The sequence below is a fragment of the Chiloscyllium plagiosum genome, unplaced genomic scaffold (genome assembly GCF_037043375.1).
Source record: "Chiloscyllium plagiosum isolate Xiang-an unplaced genomic scaffold, Cpla_swu_hap1 HiC_scaffold_28, whole genome shotgun sequence".
Classification (NCBI taxonomy): Eukaryota; Metazoa; Chordata; class Chondrichthyes; order Orectolobiformes; family Hemiscylliidae; genus Chiloscyllium; species Chiloscyllium plagiosum.
Window position 1 is genome coordinate 8,254,361 of NW_028270166.1, and position 20,495 is coordinate 8,274,855.

General features: G+C 45.1%; 1 protein-coding gene across 1 annotated transcript in view; it reads left to right on the top strand.

Moving 5' to 3' along the window:
* The window catches only part of LOC122565438 (beta-1,4-galactosyltransferase 2-like), a 78,368-nt gene that overhangs the window by 29,686 nt on the left and 28,187 nt on the right, over positions 1-20,495 (top strand). Inside the window, exon 2 of the mRNA XM_087975970.1 lies at positions 13,076-13,168. Coding sequence (XP_087832096.1) covers positions 13,076-13,168 — 93 coding nt within the window. The remainder of the gene's footprint in view (positions 1-13,075; positions 13,169-20,495) is intronic.

A 20,495-nucleotide genomic window follows, 5' to 3' on the forward strand; every position in this document is an offset into this window, starting at 1 on the left:
TCTTGGATAGGCACAGGGAAGTTAGAACAATGAAAGGTAGGTCAGTTAGTCTGATCTTTGAGTAAGATAAAAGGCTGGCAGAACATCAAGGACCAAAGGGCCTGTACTGCGCTGCACTGTCCTATGTTAAGGGCTTGTACTGTGCTGTAATGTTCGATGTTCCATATATATGTTCTTTGAATGGCAGAACATGCTGAATAGATTGCTATTCCCAGGTTTCTGTCGTTAATATATTCATCCTCTGTTTCGCTTCTAATTGAAGGGTTATAGAGAGCAAGCAGGAAAATGGAGTTAAGGTCAAGATGAGATCAGCCAGGATCAGATTAAATGTTGAAGCAGACCCAAGGGACTGAATGGACTATCCTGCTGCTAGTTCTTTGTTTTTACTTTATTCTTAAGGACCGTGCTGCCTCCCTCAATTATTTTTATGTTGTGACAGCTCCTACCATCTGCCAATCCACTGAGAGTCTACTGTTTTCTCAGCTGGGATCACAGCACCCGTAGGTTATAGCACCTTAGCTGCTTATCCACCTGTTTTTAACAACCACTGTTTCCAACAACAGGTTCCAGGCACCCACCTCCAACCGAAATAATTAGCAATGCCCCCCCCCGCTCCAAAATCCTTCTGAATACTTAAATCTACGCCCGTGAGCTACTGACCAGTTAGCTAACAGAAAGGGGTCTTTTCTATCCACTCTGTGTGAATGCATTACTTTATACACTTCACATAAACTTTGCCATGGCCTGCTCTGTTCCAAAGGATCCAACCCTTGCCTATCCAGTCTGTTCCCAAACTGAAGTTTAGATAACCAGATAACTTCCTCCTAAATTCTCTCTGAGCCCTCTTTCACACAGTCACATCTCTGCTATATTGTGGTGCGCAGAATTGGAGGGACGATGCCTCACCCACAATAATGGGAGTGCTGAAGCAGGCTTAAGGCTGAATGGACTACTCCTACTCTTACGTTGCGATATTCCTCATGTTTTATCCAGTTCCAGCTATAGGGAAAAGGCAGGAGAGAGTGGCATTGAGGATTATCGGATCAGCCATGATCTCATTGAACGGTGGAGTGGACCCAATGGGCTGAATGGCCTATGTTTTACAGCCTCCTCTTATTCTGTGCCACAGTTAATACAGGAAGCTGCCGTGCCCCTCTCTGATCTTATCCACATGTCCCATCACTTTCCTGGATCGTGTATAGTCCAAGGTCCCACTGTTTCTACTCCCACTTCCAAAGAATGAATGTTTTAATAAGATCCCGTCAAGGCTCGTGCTGCCCCTTTTGGACATTGGGCCTGCAACACCCAAATGTTTTACCTCTGGCTCACAGCTAGTGGCCAAAGTTTCTACTTAATCAGAAACAGAAATTGCTGGAAAAGCTCAATTTGTGGAGAGAAATCAGAGTTCACGTTTCGGATCGACTAGGTCTGAGGAAGGGTCACTTGACCCAAAACATTAACTGATTTCTCTCCACTGATGCTGCCAGACCTGCTTTTGTTTCTGATTTACAGCATCCGCAGTTCTTTCGGTTTTTCTTCTGCAGTCAACCTGGCAGCGCGCACACGATCTGTTGCCAGGGCTTCACAGAGTCTGAATCACTGTGGCAAAGTGCACTCTCCCCATGTGTGTTCTAGACAGGAGTGGTCAAGGTCTGATTCTTTCTGTCATGTGGCTGACCTAGAAACCCCTCCTGCTTTCACTGCCTGCCATTGACACATGTTCAGGAAGGATTGTAGGTTAATAATCAGCTGCATTATGTACACACCTTCCCCAAACCCAGAGCTTCCACCTCAGACCCCGGGACATAGGCCACTGTCCCACATAGTCTCCTACAGACAGTACCCAATGATCCCCCATTGTGTCCGATCCTGTGAAGGGCAAACCTAACTGGGAGTATGTTGTAGCAGCAAATGGACCATTTATATATTTATGCTAACAGTTTGACAAGTTAGAATCCCTACAGTGTGGAAACAGACCCTTTGGCCCAACAAACCCAGACTGACCCTCCGAAGAGTAACCCAGCCAGCTGGCACCCTCCACTCCTGCTGAAAGTGTTGCTTTCATGTTCCGGCTGATGCTGTTAGTCACGTGCTGAATAATTACAGTGAATGGAAATTAAGTGCTTCTCAGCTCACTAACCTTCTCACAGGTAAACACAAAGGTGGCTGGAGAAACTCAGCAGGTCTCGCAGCAACCGCAGAGAGAGAAACACAGTTAATGTTTCGAGTTTGATGTGACTCCTCTTCAGGACTGGTTTTCAGAGAGTTCTCTCAGTTCCTGAGCATTCAGTGAGATTGTGACTGATGACAGATCATGTTTTTTGTCTTCTCCCCACCCTTCCCCATGTTCTCTCCATATCCTCAAATATCCTGGACTAATAAAATCCTTGATCTCCAATATAGGACTACAAGATGGAGGAGATGAAGTAGGTGATTCAGCCCTCAAATCTGCTGCACCATTCACTGAAACCTGATAATGTTCAAGTCCACTTTTCTGTCTTGTCCTATAACCCTTGATTCCCTCGCTGATAAAAACTGTCTGTCTCAGCCTTGAATATACATAAAGACCCAATGGTAAAGAATTCCTTGATGGTAAAGAATTCCGCAGATTTGCTATTCTCTGAGGGAAGACATTCCTCCTCGTTTCTGACTTTAACGGATGCCCATTTTGAAATAACTCTACAAAGGCCAGTATCCCCTCACCAAGTCACCCTTTATTTACATGCGTGTAGTACAAACACTGGCCCAGCTAGCTCACAGCCAGCTCCTAAAGTATGCAGAACCCCTGACCCTCCTTTTTTAAAATTATTTCTTTCCTTTTTTTTATGTTGTTTGACACTTGCCCTCATTTTATTTGTTCATTAGACTTCTGATTTTCATCTTTCACAGGAAAAATACAATTTGTTCATATAGAAAAGGCAACTCGCCTGAAATACAATCAAAATTAGAATTCTGACAGTGGAACTGGAAGCCTCAAATTTGGCAGTGATTTACATTACCTATTCCAGGCATTGCAGGTCCTCATTCTCCTGCTGTGTGACTAACAGATGTTGTGGTGAAACTGTAAATGTGCATCGGCGTAGTCGACACAGTTTCCACCAATCACCAGCCTTTGTCCCTCCTCTATCTGTCAGCCAGGGCTTCCTGATTGGACCAGGTTAACAGCCCCAATCAGGGAACTCCTATTCTGTGACATCCAATCCCTACACCTTTATTCTGAGATGATGATCCCTAGGGGAAACCATCTCTTCACATCTACCCAGTCAGGTCCCTATGAATCTTACATGTTTCAATAAAGTCTCCTCTCATTCTTCTAAATTCCATTTAAGTTATTAATTGAGTTAGTATTGACTGTATTTTGTGGGAGAGAGTTCCAAACTCTTGCCAATTCAGGCACAAAGAAATGTTTCATAATTTTTCTTTTGGATGGCCTGCCTCAGATTTTCAAGTTGTTCACTTGTCCTAGACTTCCCCAATTGTTTAATATTTCCTACTCCATCAACTGTATCCAACATCCTAAAACCTCAGCTGTAGTTACCCAACAGCAGGGATGCTACACAAGAAGCGAATAATTTTGCAGTGCGATGTTATAAATTTAAATAGCACCTTTTACAAACTCAGGGGGCCTGTCTGCCCTCATCGAGGGTGTGAAAGATTCCAGGAAAGTACAGCTTCTGATGGCGAGGCAAGAGTGGTGTCAAGAGGAAATGTAAAATATGTTTTCATTCCCAGTAAAGGAGAAGGCACGCCATCCTCTAATGGCATTGTGGGTCAACCCAGAGCAAGTGCAGTGCCAGTTCAAGAAGGCAGTTCACCACCACCTTCTCAAGGTCAGCTCGGGACAGGCAGGAAATGCTAGCGACACCCAGAATGAATTTTTAAAAATCCAATTTCCGTCTTCTCCCAATGAGAAGAGGGGCTGGGATTTTAGATTCCTGGATTACTGGGACCATTTTTAGGGAAGGTGGGACATATACCATCAGGACAGATTGCATCTGACCCACATTGGGACTAACATCCCTGCGGGTAGGTTTGCTAGTGCTATTGGGAGGAGTTTAAACTAACCTAGCAGGGGGGAGGGGGCATGGTATCGATGCAACAGGAACACCTAATGCTACAGCAAAGGAAACAAGTCCGAGTGGGTTCAGCTATGTTGAGTGTCGAGAGAGTAAGGCAAGGCTGGGTGCTCTCTACTTTAATGCTAGAAGTGTAATAGCTAAGACTGATTTAATGGCGTGGATTGACAGGAAGGTATGATATTGTTGCTATCACAAAAACACAGTTGAGGGAAGGGCTGGACTGGCAACTTAACATTCCGGTCTATCGGATCTTTAGGCAAGACAGGAGGGTTACCAACACTGGGAGCTATGTTGTCAGAAGGTGGGATAGGTTTGGACTGGGATAGCTTCTGCAATTCAATGAACCAACTTGAGGACCATGTTGTTGGCACCAACTATAGGCATGAGGACCAACTTGTTGGCCACATATGGAGTGTTAGTGGGACAGGAGGGGAAATGGCAGAAGCAACAAGTTTACGTTCAGTGATAGACAATGAACTCATTGACAAAATGCAAGACTGGTCCTTCATATAATTTGACTCGCAAAATGACATCATCTCCCCGACTGGAATGTTTCATCCACCAGGACATTAGGTGTGCAGCAGGTGTATTTCTGAAAGATCACAACTCTGTAAACATTTGGCTCTCCATGAAAGGATATCTTTTTTTTGATGTTGTGAAAGGCTGCTGCCAGTTGAAAATACGGGACCCCGTGTCCCCCAGCCTTCCATAGACATCGGAGAGAAATGGATCATCTCGCCATTCAATTCAATCACGGCTGAGTCAATAATTTCGAGCTGTACCTTTCCACGTTTTCCCCAGAGCCCTTCATTCCTTGCTGGTTAAAAATCTGTCTATCTCAGTCTTGAATATGCTTAATAACCCAGCCTCATCTTTGCGTGAAGAATTCTACAAATTTCACAATCCTCTGAGAGAATGAAATCCCTCCTCCTCTGTGTCTTTAATGTCCCTTATTCTGAGGAGACCCTCTGGTCCTGGATTTTCTCCACAAGAGAAAATAAGCTTTCCACATCTACCCTCTCAAATCCCCTAAGAATCTTGTACGTTTCAATAACATCGCCCTTCGTTCTTCTAAATTCCAACAAGTACAAGCCCAATTTGCTCGACCTCTCTTCATCAGGCAGTCCCTCCTTTACCTGGTATTAGTCAAGTGAACCTGCACTGCACTGCCAATGCCAGTATATATCTCCTTGGGTAAGAGACCCTAAACTGTTCATAGTATTCCAGCTGTGGTATGATTAATATCAAAAAGTGTGGTGCTGGAAAAGCACAGCAGGTCAGGCAGCATCCTGACCTGCAGCATTCATCAGGAATGTGACTGGGCTGATGAAGGGCTTTTACCCGAAACATTGAATCTCCTGCTCCTCGGATGCTGCTGTCTTTTCCAGCGCCACACTTCTCGACTCTAATCTCCAGCATCTGCATTCCTCACGTTCTCCGTGGTATGATTAGTGCCTTAGCAAAACATCCATCTATGAGTCTGCTCTGAAATTAAAGAGGAAGAACATTGCGTTTATATAGTAACACGGTAAACATGGTCAGTGCAGCAATTGAATCCCCGCCCTGCATTGATGTAAAGTTGGAAACACAGCAGCCAATGTGCAAGCAGCAAGCTCCTGCAAACAACAATGTTCTTTCATGATTGTTTATTACTTATCTGGTTGCTCTGCAGAGTTTGGTGGTCAGCCATCTTCTTGAAGCACCCCAGTCCATTTTGTTTAAATCGACTCACAATGCATATGATATACCCTCAAGTCACGATGCTATGTGGTTTGGGGAGGGAAATTCACACAATGTGATTAAGATCAGATAATGTTGGTATGAAGCAAACAAACACAGGAATTGCAGGAGAAGCTCAACAGGTTTGGCAGCATCTGTGAAGAAAAGATGTCATAGATATCATATATCGGCTATGGATAAGGTGAATGGCAGGTGTTTGTTTCCCTTTGGTGGGGGATTTCAAGACCACGGGGCATACTTTCAAAGTGAGAGGGGAAAGATTAAAGAAGGATGAGGGGCAATTTTTTTTAATACCGTGGTTCGTGTGTGGAATGAACTTCCAGAGGAAGTGGTGTTTGTGGGGACAATTACAACGTATAAAAAATATTTGGAAAAGAATGTGAATAAGAAATGTTTGGAGGGAAATGGGCCAAGCGCAGGCGGTTGGGAGCAGTTTAGTTTGAGGACAGGTTGGACCAAAGGGTCTGTTTATGTGCTTTGTGGCTCTCTCATTTCAAAGAAGGGTCACAAAACTTGAAACATCAACTATGTTTATCTCCACAGATGCTGAGTTTCTCCAATAAAACAAAGTACAGTAGTGCAGTTGCTGGAGATCAGAAACCAAAACAGAAAGGTTTGGTGGAGAGAGAGCCAGCATGTCCAGCAGCATCTGTGGGGAGAGAAACAGAGCTCACTTTGAGTGCAGTGAGTGCAGGATGGCAGATTCCTGAAGAAGGGCTCATGCCCGAAATGTCGATTCTCCTGTTCCTTGGATGCTGCCTGACCTGCTGCGCTTTTCCAGCAACACATTTTCAGCTTAGACATAGACATAGAAGAATACAGCGCAGTACAGGCCCTTGGGCCCTCGATGTTGCGCCGATCCAAGCCCACCTAAAACTACACTAACCCACTATCCTCCATATACCTATCCAATGCCCTCTTAAATGCCCATAAAGAGGGAGAGTCCACCACTGTTACTGGCAGGGCATTCCATGAACTAACGACTCGCTGAGTGAAGAACCTACCCCTAACATCAGTCCTATATCTACCCCCCCTTAATTTAAAGCTATGCCCCCTTGTAATACCCGACTCAATACGCGGGAAAAGGTTCATACTGTCGACCCTATCTAACCCCCTAATCATCTTGTACACCTCAATCAAGTCACCCCTAAACCTTCTTTTCTCTAGTGAAAACAGCCCCAAGTGCCTCAGTCTTTCCTCATACGATTTTCCTTCCATACCAGGCAACATCCTGGTAAACCTCCTCTGCACCCGTTCCAATGCCTCCACATCCTTCCTATAGTATGGCGACCAAAACTGCACACAATATTCCAGATGCGGCCGTACCAGAGTCTTATACAACTGCATCATGACCTCAGGACTCCGGAACTCAATTCCTCTACCAATAAAAGCCAGTACGCCATATGCCTTCCTCACCACACTATTTACCTGGGTGGCAACTTTCAGAGATCTGTGTACATGAACACCAAGATCCCTCTGCTCATCCACACTACCAAGTATCCGACCATTAGCCCAGTACCCCATCTTTTTGTTATTCTTCCCAAAGTGAATCACCTCGCACTTAGCTACATTGAATTCCATCTGCCACCTTTCTGCCCAGCTCTGCAGCTTCTCTATATCCTGCTGTAACCTGCCACATCCTTCCTCACTGTCAACAACTCCTCCGACTTTCGTGTCATCCGCAAACTTGCTCACCCAACCTTCTAACCCCTCTTCCAGGTCATTTATAAAAATGACAAACAGCAATGGTCCCAAAACAGATCCTTGCGGAACACCGCTAGTGACGGCACTCCATGAAGAAACTTTGCCATCAACTACTACCCTCTGTCTTCTTCCATCCAGCCAATTCCTAATCCAAACCTCCAACTCACCCTCAATGCCATATCTCCGTATTTTCTGCAGTAGCCTACCATGGGGAACCTTATCAAACGCCTTACTAAAATCCATATATACCACATCTACCGCTTTCCCCTCATCAACCTCCTTCGTCACCTTTTCAAAGAATTCAATAAGGTTTGTGAGGCACGACTTGCCCTTCACAAAACCATGCTGACTATCCTTGATCACATTATTCCTATCTAGATGTGCATAAATCCTATCCCTTACAATTCTCTCTAAGACTTTGCCCACAACAGAAGTGAGACTCACCGGCCTATAGTTACTAGGGCTATCCCTACTCCCCTTTTTGAACAAGGGAACCACATTTGCTATCCTCCAGTCTTCTGGGACTACTCCTGTAGACAAAGAGGACATAAAAATCAAGGCCAATGGCTCTGCAATCTCCTCCCTTGCTTCCCAGAGAATCCTAGGATAAATGCCATCAGGCCCAGGGGACTTATCTATTTTCACCTTTTCCAGGATTTCCAACACCTCTTCTCTACATACCTCAAAGCCATCCATTCTACTTATTTGTGCCTCAGTATTCTCATCGACAACAATGCCCTGTTCCTGAGTGAATACTGAAGAAAAGTATTCATTCAGTGTCTCCCCAATCTCTTCCGCCTCCACACGCAACTTCCCCCTACTATCCTTGACTGGACCTATTCCTACCCTAGTCATTCTTTTATTCCTAACTTGAGTGCAGTGACCCTTGTTCAGAAAAAAAATCCCTGTGAACTTCCCCTGCTGTGTGTTGCAGTGATGACTGTGGGATCACCACCTGAAAGGGCAGACAGAAGCCTCAGTTTACCCTGCAATCTTGAAGAGAGCGTCCCTGTCAGTGCAGCACTCCTGCCCAGTGTGACAGTGGATTGTCAGTCTAGATTCTGGAGTGGGGCTGTGTCCGGACAAGCTGAGCTGTGTGTTGTGAGCTTGCTTGGTTCCTACAGCACATGACAAAGCCTCAGGAAAAGGAGAACCTGAAATGCACATAACAGTGGCAGTCAGATTTTTCTGCAGCCATATCATTCTTGCATCTTCCCCTCCCCCCTGCACTTCACATGACTCAGTTCCAGTCTAAAAGCTCTTGGAGCTACACTCAGCCACAACCTTCTTCCTGTCACATGAATTAAATTGTTATCACAATCTAGATAGACTCGCCTGTTCTTAAATGTATTTAAGGTCACGTTCTTTAGGAGGATAAGGAAATGGTACAGTAATCCTCACTGTTAATACGCTGAGAGATTATGAACCCACATAGCGTCGCCTGTATTTTAAGTGGAAAGTGCAGGCAGCCTGGGAGGTTATTAATTGTTCACCACTCCTGTCACCGCATGCTTTCACTGAAGGGTGAAAGTTCAAAGCAGTATTTAGCATTGGGCTGACTGCACCATTCATACAAAGACAGCTCTGTGTCAGAGCCCAGGGAATGTGTTTGTTCCTGTCGCTCGTTCTCAGGATGTGGGATTTACTGTGTCTGAGCCAGCAGCCATTACCAATCCTGAGAAGTTGAACAACTTCAATTTTTAGCGAATTGAAATTCACAGAAATGGGCCATTCGGCCTGACTCGTGTGTACTCTGAGCCTCCCCTAACCATATTCGGGCATTTGGCAAGTAAGCTGTTTTTTAAAATATACTGTAGATCCAGGAGCACGGATCGTGTGCAGACAAGACGCCTGCTTTAGGGCAACAGTGGAGCAGAGACTGGGGAAGGGAAGTTAGCTTTCTTCCTGGGCAGTTGTCAGTGAATTCACTCCAAAAGCTCCTTGCTGACGCTTGTCGATTCCAGCAATTTTGCTTGCACATTTTTTTTTTTCAAATTTGGGTTCAACATTTTTTAAAAGGCAGACCCTGCAATTCTAGGAGAAAGTGAGGATTTCAGACGCTGGAGAGTCAGTCGAAAAGTGTGGTGCTGGAAAAGCACAGCAGGTCAGGCAGCGTCTGAGGAGCAGGAGAATCGACGTTTTGAGCATAAGCCCTTTATCAGGAATATGGAGTAGCCTGTATATCAGGAGAAAGTGAGGACTGCAGATGCTGGAGATCAGAGCTGAAAATGTGGTGCTGGAAAAGCGCAGCAGGTCAGGTAGCATCCAAGGAGCAGGAGAATCGACGTTTCAGGCAGCCTGTATATCAGGAAGGATAAGGTTGCATGAGAGAGGCCACTCCCCACATTCCTGATGAACGGCTTATGCCCAAAATGTCGACTCTCCCGATGCTGCCTGATCTGCTGTGCTTTTCTCAGTGCCACGCTTTTTGATGCTGGAATCCTAAGTCTGGCCTATTTTTTTTCTCAGTCCAGGAACACTCATTCCACTCAGTAATGATACTAATCCCATGCATGAATAAAAGTTCTCGTTTGGACATTCAATAACACAGTTTTTTTAATCCATCAAAGGGATGTGGGCATCATTTGGCTAGATCAGTATTTATTGTCATCCCTAATTTTCCAGACAGTAACCAACCACACTGCCATTGGTCTGGGGTCACCTAGTCTGGCCTACGCGTAAGGATGGCAGTTCCATTCCCTGATGTGAACCAGATGGAGTTTTCCTTAATAGAATCCCTGCAGTGTGGAAACAGGCCCTTCAGCTCAACAAGTCCACACTGACCCTCCGCAGAGTAACCCACGCAGACCAATTCCCATACCCTATATTTACCCTGACTTATGCCCCTAACCTACACATCCTTGAACACGATGAACAATTTACAATGGGTGAATGGGGGTGGAATGTCCTATCACCTTCATCCCACCCCCATCCACCCATTGTACTCTTTGCTACCTTCCCCCACCCTCCTCCCCAACCTATCCCCTTCATTCCCACCCCCACTCACCTATTGTACTCTACGCTACTTTCTCCCCACCCCCACCCTCCTCTCATTTATCTCTCCACCCTGCAGGCACTCTGCCTGTATTCCTGATGAAGGGCTTTTGCCTGAAACGTCGATTTTCCTGCTCGGATGCTGCCTGAATTGCTGTGCTTTTCCAGCACCACTCCAATCCCAAATGCATGAATAGGAAAGGATGAGAAGCATATGGGCCAAGTGCAGGGAAATGGGGTTAGGGTGGATGGACATGTTGGTCGGCATGGACCAGTCTGGGCCAAAGGGCCTGTCTCCGTGCTGTTGGACTCTATGATTGGCCTCTGGTATATGCATGGGCCATCTGTTGAGCCTAAACCATGAGCATTATTCCACGCAGGAAGCAATATCTGATTGCCCTCACACTGGGTTGGTTTTGTTTTTTTAGGAAGGGGAGGATTTTTAAAATTCATTTGTTGGATGTGGGTATTACTGGCTGTGCCAGCATTTCTTGCCCGTCCTGAGTTGTCCTTCAGAATGTGATGTTGAGACAGGATTCCTGGTGAACTGGACAGAGTGGATATGGAAAGGTTCTTTCCCCTTGTGGGAGAATCTAGGACTAGAAGCATCACCTCAGAATCAGGAGTCACACATTTAACACACAGAAGAGGAAGAATTTCTTCCCTGAGGATAATGAATCTGTAGAATTCTTTACCTCAGATGGCTATCAAGGCTGAGAAAGACATGTTTTTAATCTGCAGGGGAATCAGGGGTTATGGGGGAAAAGGCAGGAAAGTGGAGTTGAGCATCATCAGATCAGTCATGATCTCATTGAATGGCAGAGCAGACTTGATGGGCTGAATGGCCTCCTGCTGCTCCTATGTTATGTCATTAAGATCTTGAACTGCTGCAATGCATGTGCTGTAGGCAGATTCACAATCCTGAATGGGAGCAAGTTCCAGGATGTTGACCCAGTGACAGTGAGGAAATATTTCCATGATGGGATGGTGAGTGGCTTGGAGGGGAACTTGTAGGGAATGGTGTCCCTATGCATTTATTGCCCTTGTGCTTCGAGATGGAAGTGGTCATGGATTTGGAAGGCGCTATCAAAGGAACCTTGATGAAAGGCATTCTGTCGTTGATGCACACTGCTGCTACTGTGGTGCTGACGTGAATTATTTCAACTGTGCTGTGATCAGCTAATTGGGAGAAAGAGGAGGGCTCAGATGTTAGAAGGATCTGCTTTAATAAGCTGTACTCTAACCAGATAGATGAGCCATCAGGACTGTGTGCTGTGATAATATAGGGGCAAAGTGCATGGCCATATGGCCTATTGTGCCCATGCTAGCTCTTTCTCGAAACATGAAACCAAGGCACCATCTGTCTTTTCATGTGGGATGTAAAAGAGCCCGTGGCACAATTAGGAAACAGAGCAAGGGAGTCGCCCTGGACTCTGGGCCAATATTCATCTGTAACCAGACAGATTCTTTGGTTCTTATCACATGACTGCCTTTGGGAGCTTGCTGTGTGCAAATTGGGGCTGTCAGATTTTACTACATTACAGCTGTAACTGCACTTCAAAACTATTACATTGACTGTGATGTGCTGCAAGTCATTTTGAGGTGATTAGAGGTGCTACATAAATGCAAACTGATGTTTAACCCTGGCCTGGGTCTGTCTCAGTGTAAAGACAATGGGTCTGGCTTCCTTTTGGGTTTACCCCTCTGAACAGGAAACCCAGCTCTCAAAAGATGCTTTTTCTTAAGGATTTCCAAAATGTGAATTCAAGCCAAACCCATTCTCTGATGGGGAATGTTACCATTGACGAGAGTGTGTGCTGCTGGAAAAGCACAGCAGGTCGAGCAGCAACTGAGGAGCAGGACAATCAATGTTTCGGGCAGGAGCCCTTCATCAGCCCTTCCTGATGTAGGGCTGCTGCCCGAAACAACGATTCTCCTGCTCCTCGGATGCTGCCTGACCTGCTGTGCTTTTCCAGCACCACACACTCTCGACTCTGATCTCCAGCATCTGCAGTCTTCACTTTCTCCCAATGTTACCATTGAGACGGACCTCATTACTTCTCAGGACATAGAACTCAAGATTAATAGCCTTTCAAATATAGAGGTCTCCCTTGGGGCGGCATAGTGGCTCAGTGGTTAACACTGCTGCCTCACAGCACCAGGGTCCCAGGTTCGATTCCAGCCTCAGGTGACTGTCTGTGTGGAGTTTGCACATTCTCCCTGTGTCTGCGTGGATTTCCTCCGGGTGCTCCAGCTTCCTCCCACAGTCCAAAGATGTGCAGCTCAGGTGAATTGGCCATGCTAAATTGCCCATAGTGTTAGGTGCATTAATCAGAGGGAAATGGGTCTGGGTGGGTTACTCTTTGGAGGGTCAGTGTGGACTTGTTGGGCCGAAGGGCCTGATTCCACACTGTAGGGAATCTAATCTCTCTCGGGATCAAATCTTAACCTTGAATTATGTTGTTGTTAAGGCATTTACAACTCTGTTTATCACAGCCCTCAGTCAGCTTCCTGTACCTTAGACACTTCAGCTTAGTTCTTATTCTCCTTCTTCACAGATGGTGCTTCAACCTTAAGCAACGCAACATCAGTCACCAAGTCTCCTGAAGCTAACCACTTGGAGAAATGCCCTGACGATCCACCAGAACTTGGTAAGTGGAGAGAGGAAATTGTCAAAGCCTCGTTATTGACACAGCATTTTTAGCATAAAAAGGTAAAAGTCACAGAGTCTTACAGAACGGAAACAGATGCTTCGATCCAAATCTTCCATGCTGACCAAGTTTCCCAAACTAAACTAGTCCTATTTGACTACATTTGGACCATATCCCTCTAAACCTTGCCTATTCAAGTACTGACTGAATGACTCTTAAATGTTGTAACTGTACCTGCCTATGTCATTTCCTCTGGCAGGTCATTCCACATATCAACTACACTCTGTGTGGAAAAAGTTGCCTCTCAGGTCCCTTTTAACTCCTTCTCTCCTCTCACAATTATGCCCCTTAGTTTTGAACTCCCTAACCTGAAGGAAAAAGATATTTACAATTTACCTTATCTAGGCACCTCATGATTTTATGAACTTGGAGAAAGATTACCCCTCAACTTCCTAAGCTCCAGTGAAAAAAAGTCCCAGCCTATCCTTGTAACTCAGACCGTCCAGCCACAGCAAAATCCCTGTAAATCTTTTCTCTCCAAATTAATAACATCCTTCCGATAGCAGGGAGACCAGAACTGTACACTGTCACTAGATGTTGAGAATTCCTCTAGTTCATTATCGGGACTAAAGTCACTATCCACAGACTATCACAAACCTCACTCCCTGGGTGACAGTCCCATCCTCCTCAAAGGTGGATCTTAGCTGCTCGCATGTCATATTGAAGTCAAGATGAACTTCCAACCTCTTACCTGTTTGTTCACTGAGACTGCTTTACTCCCACCCCTGCCTCAACTCGTCTGCTGCTGAAACTCCCATTTGTGTTTCTTCCCTAATCGCTGGTCTTGAACACTCTAATGCTGGACACCGCCGCCGCCCCCCCCCCCCCCCCCCCCAACTCCCCCCAGCCTGCCTCTCATCTCCCACTCACCATGAGGCCGGACTGATCTCTCCTGCGTTTGTCCTAATTCTCTCCAAGTCCTGTTTCACCATCACCCCTCTGTTTGTTAAACTCCATTACCTCTCAGTCTGGCAAAAAGCACAGTTTTACAATTTCAGTATTGCTGGAAACAGACATATTTTCATCTTGCGCTCTTTAGGACAATTTGCAAGAAATACCAGTTCAAGCAGAAAGCAACGTTATACACAGTGAGGATAATAATGATTGGTTGGCAAATGGAATTTGATTGGTAGAGGCATTTCTTTAGTAGCAATGCTCTACCAATCAGAGTCCACTTGCCACCCAATCATCAAAATCCTTTCAAACAGGATAAATGTGTTTCCTTGATGTACACACGTTGATGGGGCCAGCAACATAAGTGACTGCACTCCATTACCTGCACTGTGATGTCAGTACATGTGCAGACTGCCCCACTTTTAGTTAATTGTAATCAGTTTCCCAAAGGATCCCCCTTGCTGCCCTGGGCTCTTCCAATGTCATCTCTGTGACAGGCAAGTGGAGACCATGGCCTAGTGATGTTATTCCTAGACCATTAATCCAGAGACCCAGGTAATGTTCTGGGGACCTGGATTTGAATCCCAACACTGCAGATCGTGGAATTTGAATTCAGTAAAAGTTTGGAAATAAAGGAAATCATAGACCATTGCTGATTGTCAGAATACTCTGTCTGGGTCACTATTGTCCTCAGGGAAGAAAATCTGCTGTCCTTACCCAAGTCATAGAGTCATACAGCATGGAAACGGGCCCTTCTTGGATTCATGGGAGGGTTTATTTTAGCAGAGAAGCCATTAATTCTCACATGTAAAAGCTGGCATTATATTAACCTCTTCGCTTGCAGGTAAACGTAGGAATATTCAACATGGAAACAGACCCTTCAGTCCAACCAGTCCATGCTGACCATTTTTTCCAAGCTAAACTAGTCCCACTTACCTTCATTTGGCCCATTTCCCTCCAAACCTTTCCTATTCATGAATTTATCCAAATATCTTTTAAACATTGTAATTGTACCTACATGCACCACTCCCTCTAGAAGTTCATGCCACACACGAACCACTCTGTAAAAAACACAAGTTGCCCCTTATGTTCTTTATAAATCTTTCTCCTCTCACCTTAAAAATATGCTCCGGAGTTTTGAACTTCCCCACCCTGTGGAAAAGACCTTTGTCATTCACCTTATCTACACTCTTCATGACCTCATATGTTTGGCTTATATGGATCTCCAGACGTAGTGATGTGTTCAACTCACAATGGGCAATAAATGCTGACCTGGACATTGCTCCTGTAAATGTGTTTTTACAAAGCCCTTAGTTCTGTTCCATGTTGTGTTCGTGTGTGTGTGTGTGTGTGTGCGCACGCCTGCACATGCATGTTCCTGCAAGTGTGTGTGTGTGTTTGCGTGCATGCCTGCACGTGTATGTGTGTGTGTTCATTCCTGCATGTGTATGTGTGTGCGTGAGCACATTCCTGCACGTGTATGTGTGTGGGTGCGCGCTCCTGCATGTAGATATGTGTATGCACACACGTGTGTGTTTCAGCACATACGTGCATGTGAGTGTGCACGTGCTATCCTACTCAATGGGGGCATTCACATTAGACATTTTGATCAATAATGCTGCTGTGAAGCACCTTGGGATATGTTACTATGTTAAAGGCACTATATAAATGCAAATTGTCGTTGATTAACACAGACTGGATAGTCCACCTACGCTCATAATCATATTTATAGCTCTCCAGTAATACTGGCTCAGTTCTGCACAGTGACAGGATTTTTCCAGCCCTCTCAGTGAGGGGGCTGGTTGGATTCACCGAATGACAGTATCCCACCAGGGTTTGCTCTGGAATTCTAAGCCAGAGCAGCTGTCACTATTCGTCAAGGAGAAGGAGTTCAATATGTCCACCCTCTGACTCAGGAATATTACCACAGAGCCAATCTCTCCACCCTCTGACTCAGGAATATTACCACAGAGCCAAAAGCTGACTCCAGCCCTTTCTGGTTTTGTCAGTCTTCATTGTGGCTCCTCAGACATCTCGCCTGTCTCTGAATACAAAGACTGGGGTTCAAATCCTTCCACACCAAACTCCAGACTGACACTGCAGAACATTGTTCTCCTTTAGACATTGTTTTAAACCCGAGGACCTATCTCCCTCTGCATAAATGCAAAAGACAAAACTAAAAACATGACATTATTCTGAGAGCCACAGAATTCCTGGCCTAGTGTTTATCTCTAAGTGAGCGGCATTAAAATCAGATTAACTGGGATCTTGCTCTATGGAATACACAAGTGTATTTTCAACATTAAGAAAGTGAGTACACTTCCATACTATTTAATTTACCACAAATTAGTGTTTGGTAATTATGCTAGTTTAGGTAATAGCATATGTAAAATGTTGTTCTAACATTTTACTTTCTATTTATAACATACACAGCATGCTATAATTGGGTGTCCTGAGGTGATGAAAGGAACTTTGGTTTGTAAACAGTCAGGTCTGTCATCCTTCAAAAAGATTATTTTAAATCAGTTCATCCAGGCCAGGTGGGACTTGAATCCAGATGTTCTGGCCCGGAGATTCTGCATCACAAACTCCTTCTTTAATAGTGAGTTGAAAGAGACACAATTATGTTTACAGAATCACAGAACTGTAACAGTGCAGGAGGCCATTCAGCCCATCATACCTGCTGTCTGAGCAGTTTAACTTTATGCTGATGTCCTGCACTTGCCCTAAAACCTTTCTATTTAAATAACCATCTCATACCCTCTTGAATATCTCAAACGCGTCACATTCCAGGCAATGCATTCCAGATCATAACCGCTCGCTGTGTGGAAACGTTCAACCACATGTCTGATTTGTTTCCTTTGCAGAACCCTTCAAAATCGTGTGCGCTCACACTCGATCAGTTTCTGAACAGAAACAGTCTCTCCCTATCCACTCTGTGTGAACTGCTGAAGATTTTGAAAATTCCAATCAAATCTCCCTTTAACCTTGTCCTCTCCAACAAAACTAGTCCCAGCCTCTCCAGCTGTTCCTCATAACTGGAGTACCTCCTGTCCCGAAGGGTAATGGCTAATGTGGAAGGAGCCTTTCAAATGAACCAGAGTCATTCAGGAGTTGGGACGTCATGCTGAGGTTGTGCAGGATGTTGGTGAGGCTTGTTCTGGAGTACTGTGTGCAGTTCTGGTCACTCTGTTATAGGAAGGATATTGTTAATGTGGAGAGGGTTCAGAAAAGATTTATCAAGATGTTGACGGGAATGGAAGGTTTGAGTTATAAAAATAGACTGGAAAGACTCTGACTTTTTTCACTGGAGCGTAGGAGATTGAGAAGTGACCTTGTTGTGGTTTATAAAATCATGAGGGGCATGGATAAGGAGAATGACGAGTCTTTTCCCAAGGGAGGAGGATATCCAAACTAGGGGGCGTAAGTTTAAGGTGAGAGGAGAGAGATTTAAAAAGGACATAAGGGCAACCATTTTGCACAGAGTCTGGAATGAACTGCCAGAGGATGTGGTGGGTGTGAGGGCAGTCACAACATTAGTTACAAAAGACATTTGGATAAGTGTATGAATAGGAAATGTTCGGGGGGATATGGGCCAAGTGCAGTCAGGTGGGGACCTGTTTAGTTTGGGGTTATGGTCGGCATGGACTGGTGGACCAAAGAGGTAAAAACAATGACTGCAGATGCTGGAAACCGGATTCTGGATCAGTGGTGCTGGAAGAGCACAGCAATTCAGGCAGCATCCGAGGACAGGCAAAATCGACATTTCGGGCAAAAGCCCTTCATCAGGAATAAAGGCAGAGAGCCTGAAGCATGGAGAGATAAGCTAGAGGAGGGTGGGGGTGGGGAGAGAGTGGCATAGAGTACAATAGGTCAGTGGGGAAGGAGATGAAGGTGATAGGTCAGGGAGGAGAGGGTGGAGTGGATAGGTGGAAAAGGAGCTGGGCAGGTCGGACAAGTCCGGACAGGTCAGGGGATCGAGTTGCAGGATTTTAGAAGCTAGGATGAGGTGGGGGAAGGGGAAATGAGGAGCGAGTTTGTTTCAGGACATGGTTGAAGAGCTTCAGGGCTGAGGAAATGACCTGGGAGTTGCAGTGAGAGAGAGACTCCCTGAGATTCTTGTAGAGAGAGGAGGAAAACTTCTTCAAGGCAGGCATCCTTGCAAGAGGATTCGCAGTAGGGTTAAAATCAACGAGGTAAAAACAATGACTGCAGATGCTGGAAACCAGATTCTGGATCCGTGGTGCTGGAAGAGCACAGCAATTCAGGCAGCATCCGAGGACAGGCAAAATCGACGTTTCGGGCAAAAGCCCTTTGGTGGACCAAAGAGTCTGTTTCTGTGCTGCATGACTCTCTGACTCTATTTCTGAGGACTTACTGTGCACAAATTGGTTGCTGCATCTACAACAGTTTAGATGTACTTTATTGACAGAAGAGCTCTTTGGGATGGCCTGAGGTTGCTTAGGGCACTATGCAAATGCAGATTCTTTCCTTATTTCCTCTTAACCAGACGATTTGTTTACTCATCATTGCTTGCAACTTTAATGGCTATACCTCAAATTACTGAACCATTTCAGGGGGCAGTTTAGTGCCCTCCCACATTGCTGCGGGTCTGTAATAATGTTTGAACTTCAGTGGATTATATAGTTGGGTAGATACTAACTTAATATTTTGGATTTTATTGAATCAAATTCCCCAGCTGCTGAGGTAGGGCTTGACCCCTTGTCTTCAGATCATTGTGTGGAGGTGCTGCAGTTGGACTGGGGTGGACAAAGTCAAAGATCACACGACCCCCACTTACAGTCCAAAAGGTTTATTTGAAATCACAAGCTTCAGATCTTAGTCCAGCCTCTGGTCTGCTAACCTGATGACATAACCCACGATCATGGTGGCACAGTTGAGGGCTATTGACCTTATACAGCACCTTTCAGACCCACAAATACTACCATCTGGAAGGATTAGGGCAGCAGATACATGGGAACACCACCCCCTGCAAGTTCCCCTCCAAGCTACTCACTATCCTGACTTGGAGGTATATCACCATTCCTTCAGTATCGCTGGGTCAAAATCCCTAACAGCATTATGGGTATCCCAATAACCCATGGCAAGAATCCGCTCCCCCTCACCTTCTCATGGATAGCCAGGGAGGGGCAATAAATGCTGACCCATCAAGTGACACCCACATCCTCCTAGTCATTCTTTTAAAACGTGGACATATCAATGAACTAATCTATCAGAGAGCCAGATCAATTCTCTGGTGACATGAGTTGACAGAAACTGGAAGCTGCTGGAGTTTAAGTTTGATTAAGAAATGGAAACTGTAAATCTAGTCTCAGTAAATCTTTCTCTGGAGCGTAGGAGGTTGAGAGGTGACCTGATAGGAGTTTATAAAATAATGAGATGTACAGATAGAGTTAGTGGTAGTTGTCTTTTCCCTGAGGTGGGAAATTTCAAGACTAAGGGACACATGTTTAAGGTGAAAGGAGATAGATTTTAAGAAGACATGAGGCAATTTTTTTTACACAGAGTGGTTTGCGAGTGGAATGAACTTCCTGAGGAAGTGGTGGATGTGGGTACAGTTACAATGTTTGAAAGACATTTGGATGAGAACATGAATAGGAAAGGTTTGGAGAGATATAGGCCAGGAGCAGGCAGGTGGGACCAGTTTGTTTTGGGATTATGATTGCAATGGACCGATTGGACTGAAAGGGTTTGTTTCTGTGCTGTAATACTCTGATGGGAATCATTGTCAACTAGCATTGAGTAAAACCCCATCTGGTTCACTAATATCCTTCATGGAAGGAAATCTGCCACCCTTACCTGGTCTGGCCTACATGTGACTCCAGACCCACAGCAATGGGCTTAACTCTTAACTGCTCTGTGAAACAATCCAATGACCTACTGAGTTTGAGGGCAGTTAGAAATTGCCAGCGATACCCACATCCCACAGAAGAAAACATAAATGCTACCATACCTCTTGCGTTATCTTCAAGTTTTTTCCAGTCATTTTTTTTTTTAGCTCTCATAAAGGATTGCAGTAGCTTTATTTTATCTTGTCTGTCTTGGGATTTATTATTGTCACATGTACTGAGATACAGTGAAAAGTATTGTTTTGCGTGCTGTCCAGACAAATCATACCTTACATAAGCGCATTGCTGATATTCTGTGCCCATTCCCAGTTGCCCTTTATGAGAGTCGAGGACTATTGGGGGTGGGGGTGAGTCAGACAGGAAAGTGAAGTTTGAGACCACGACCAGATTGACAATGAGCTTTTTGAATACTGGACCAGGCTCAAGGATCCTGGATTAGTGGTGCTGGAAGAGCACAGCAATTCAGGCAGCATCCGAGGACAGGCAAAATCGACGTTTCGGGC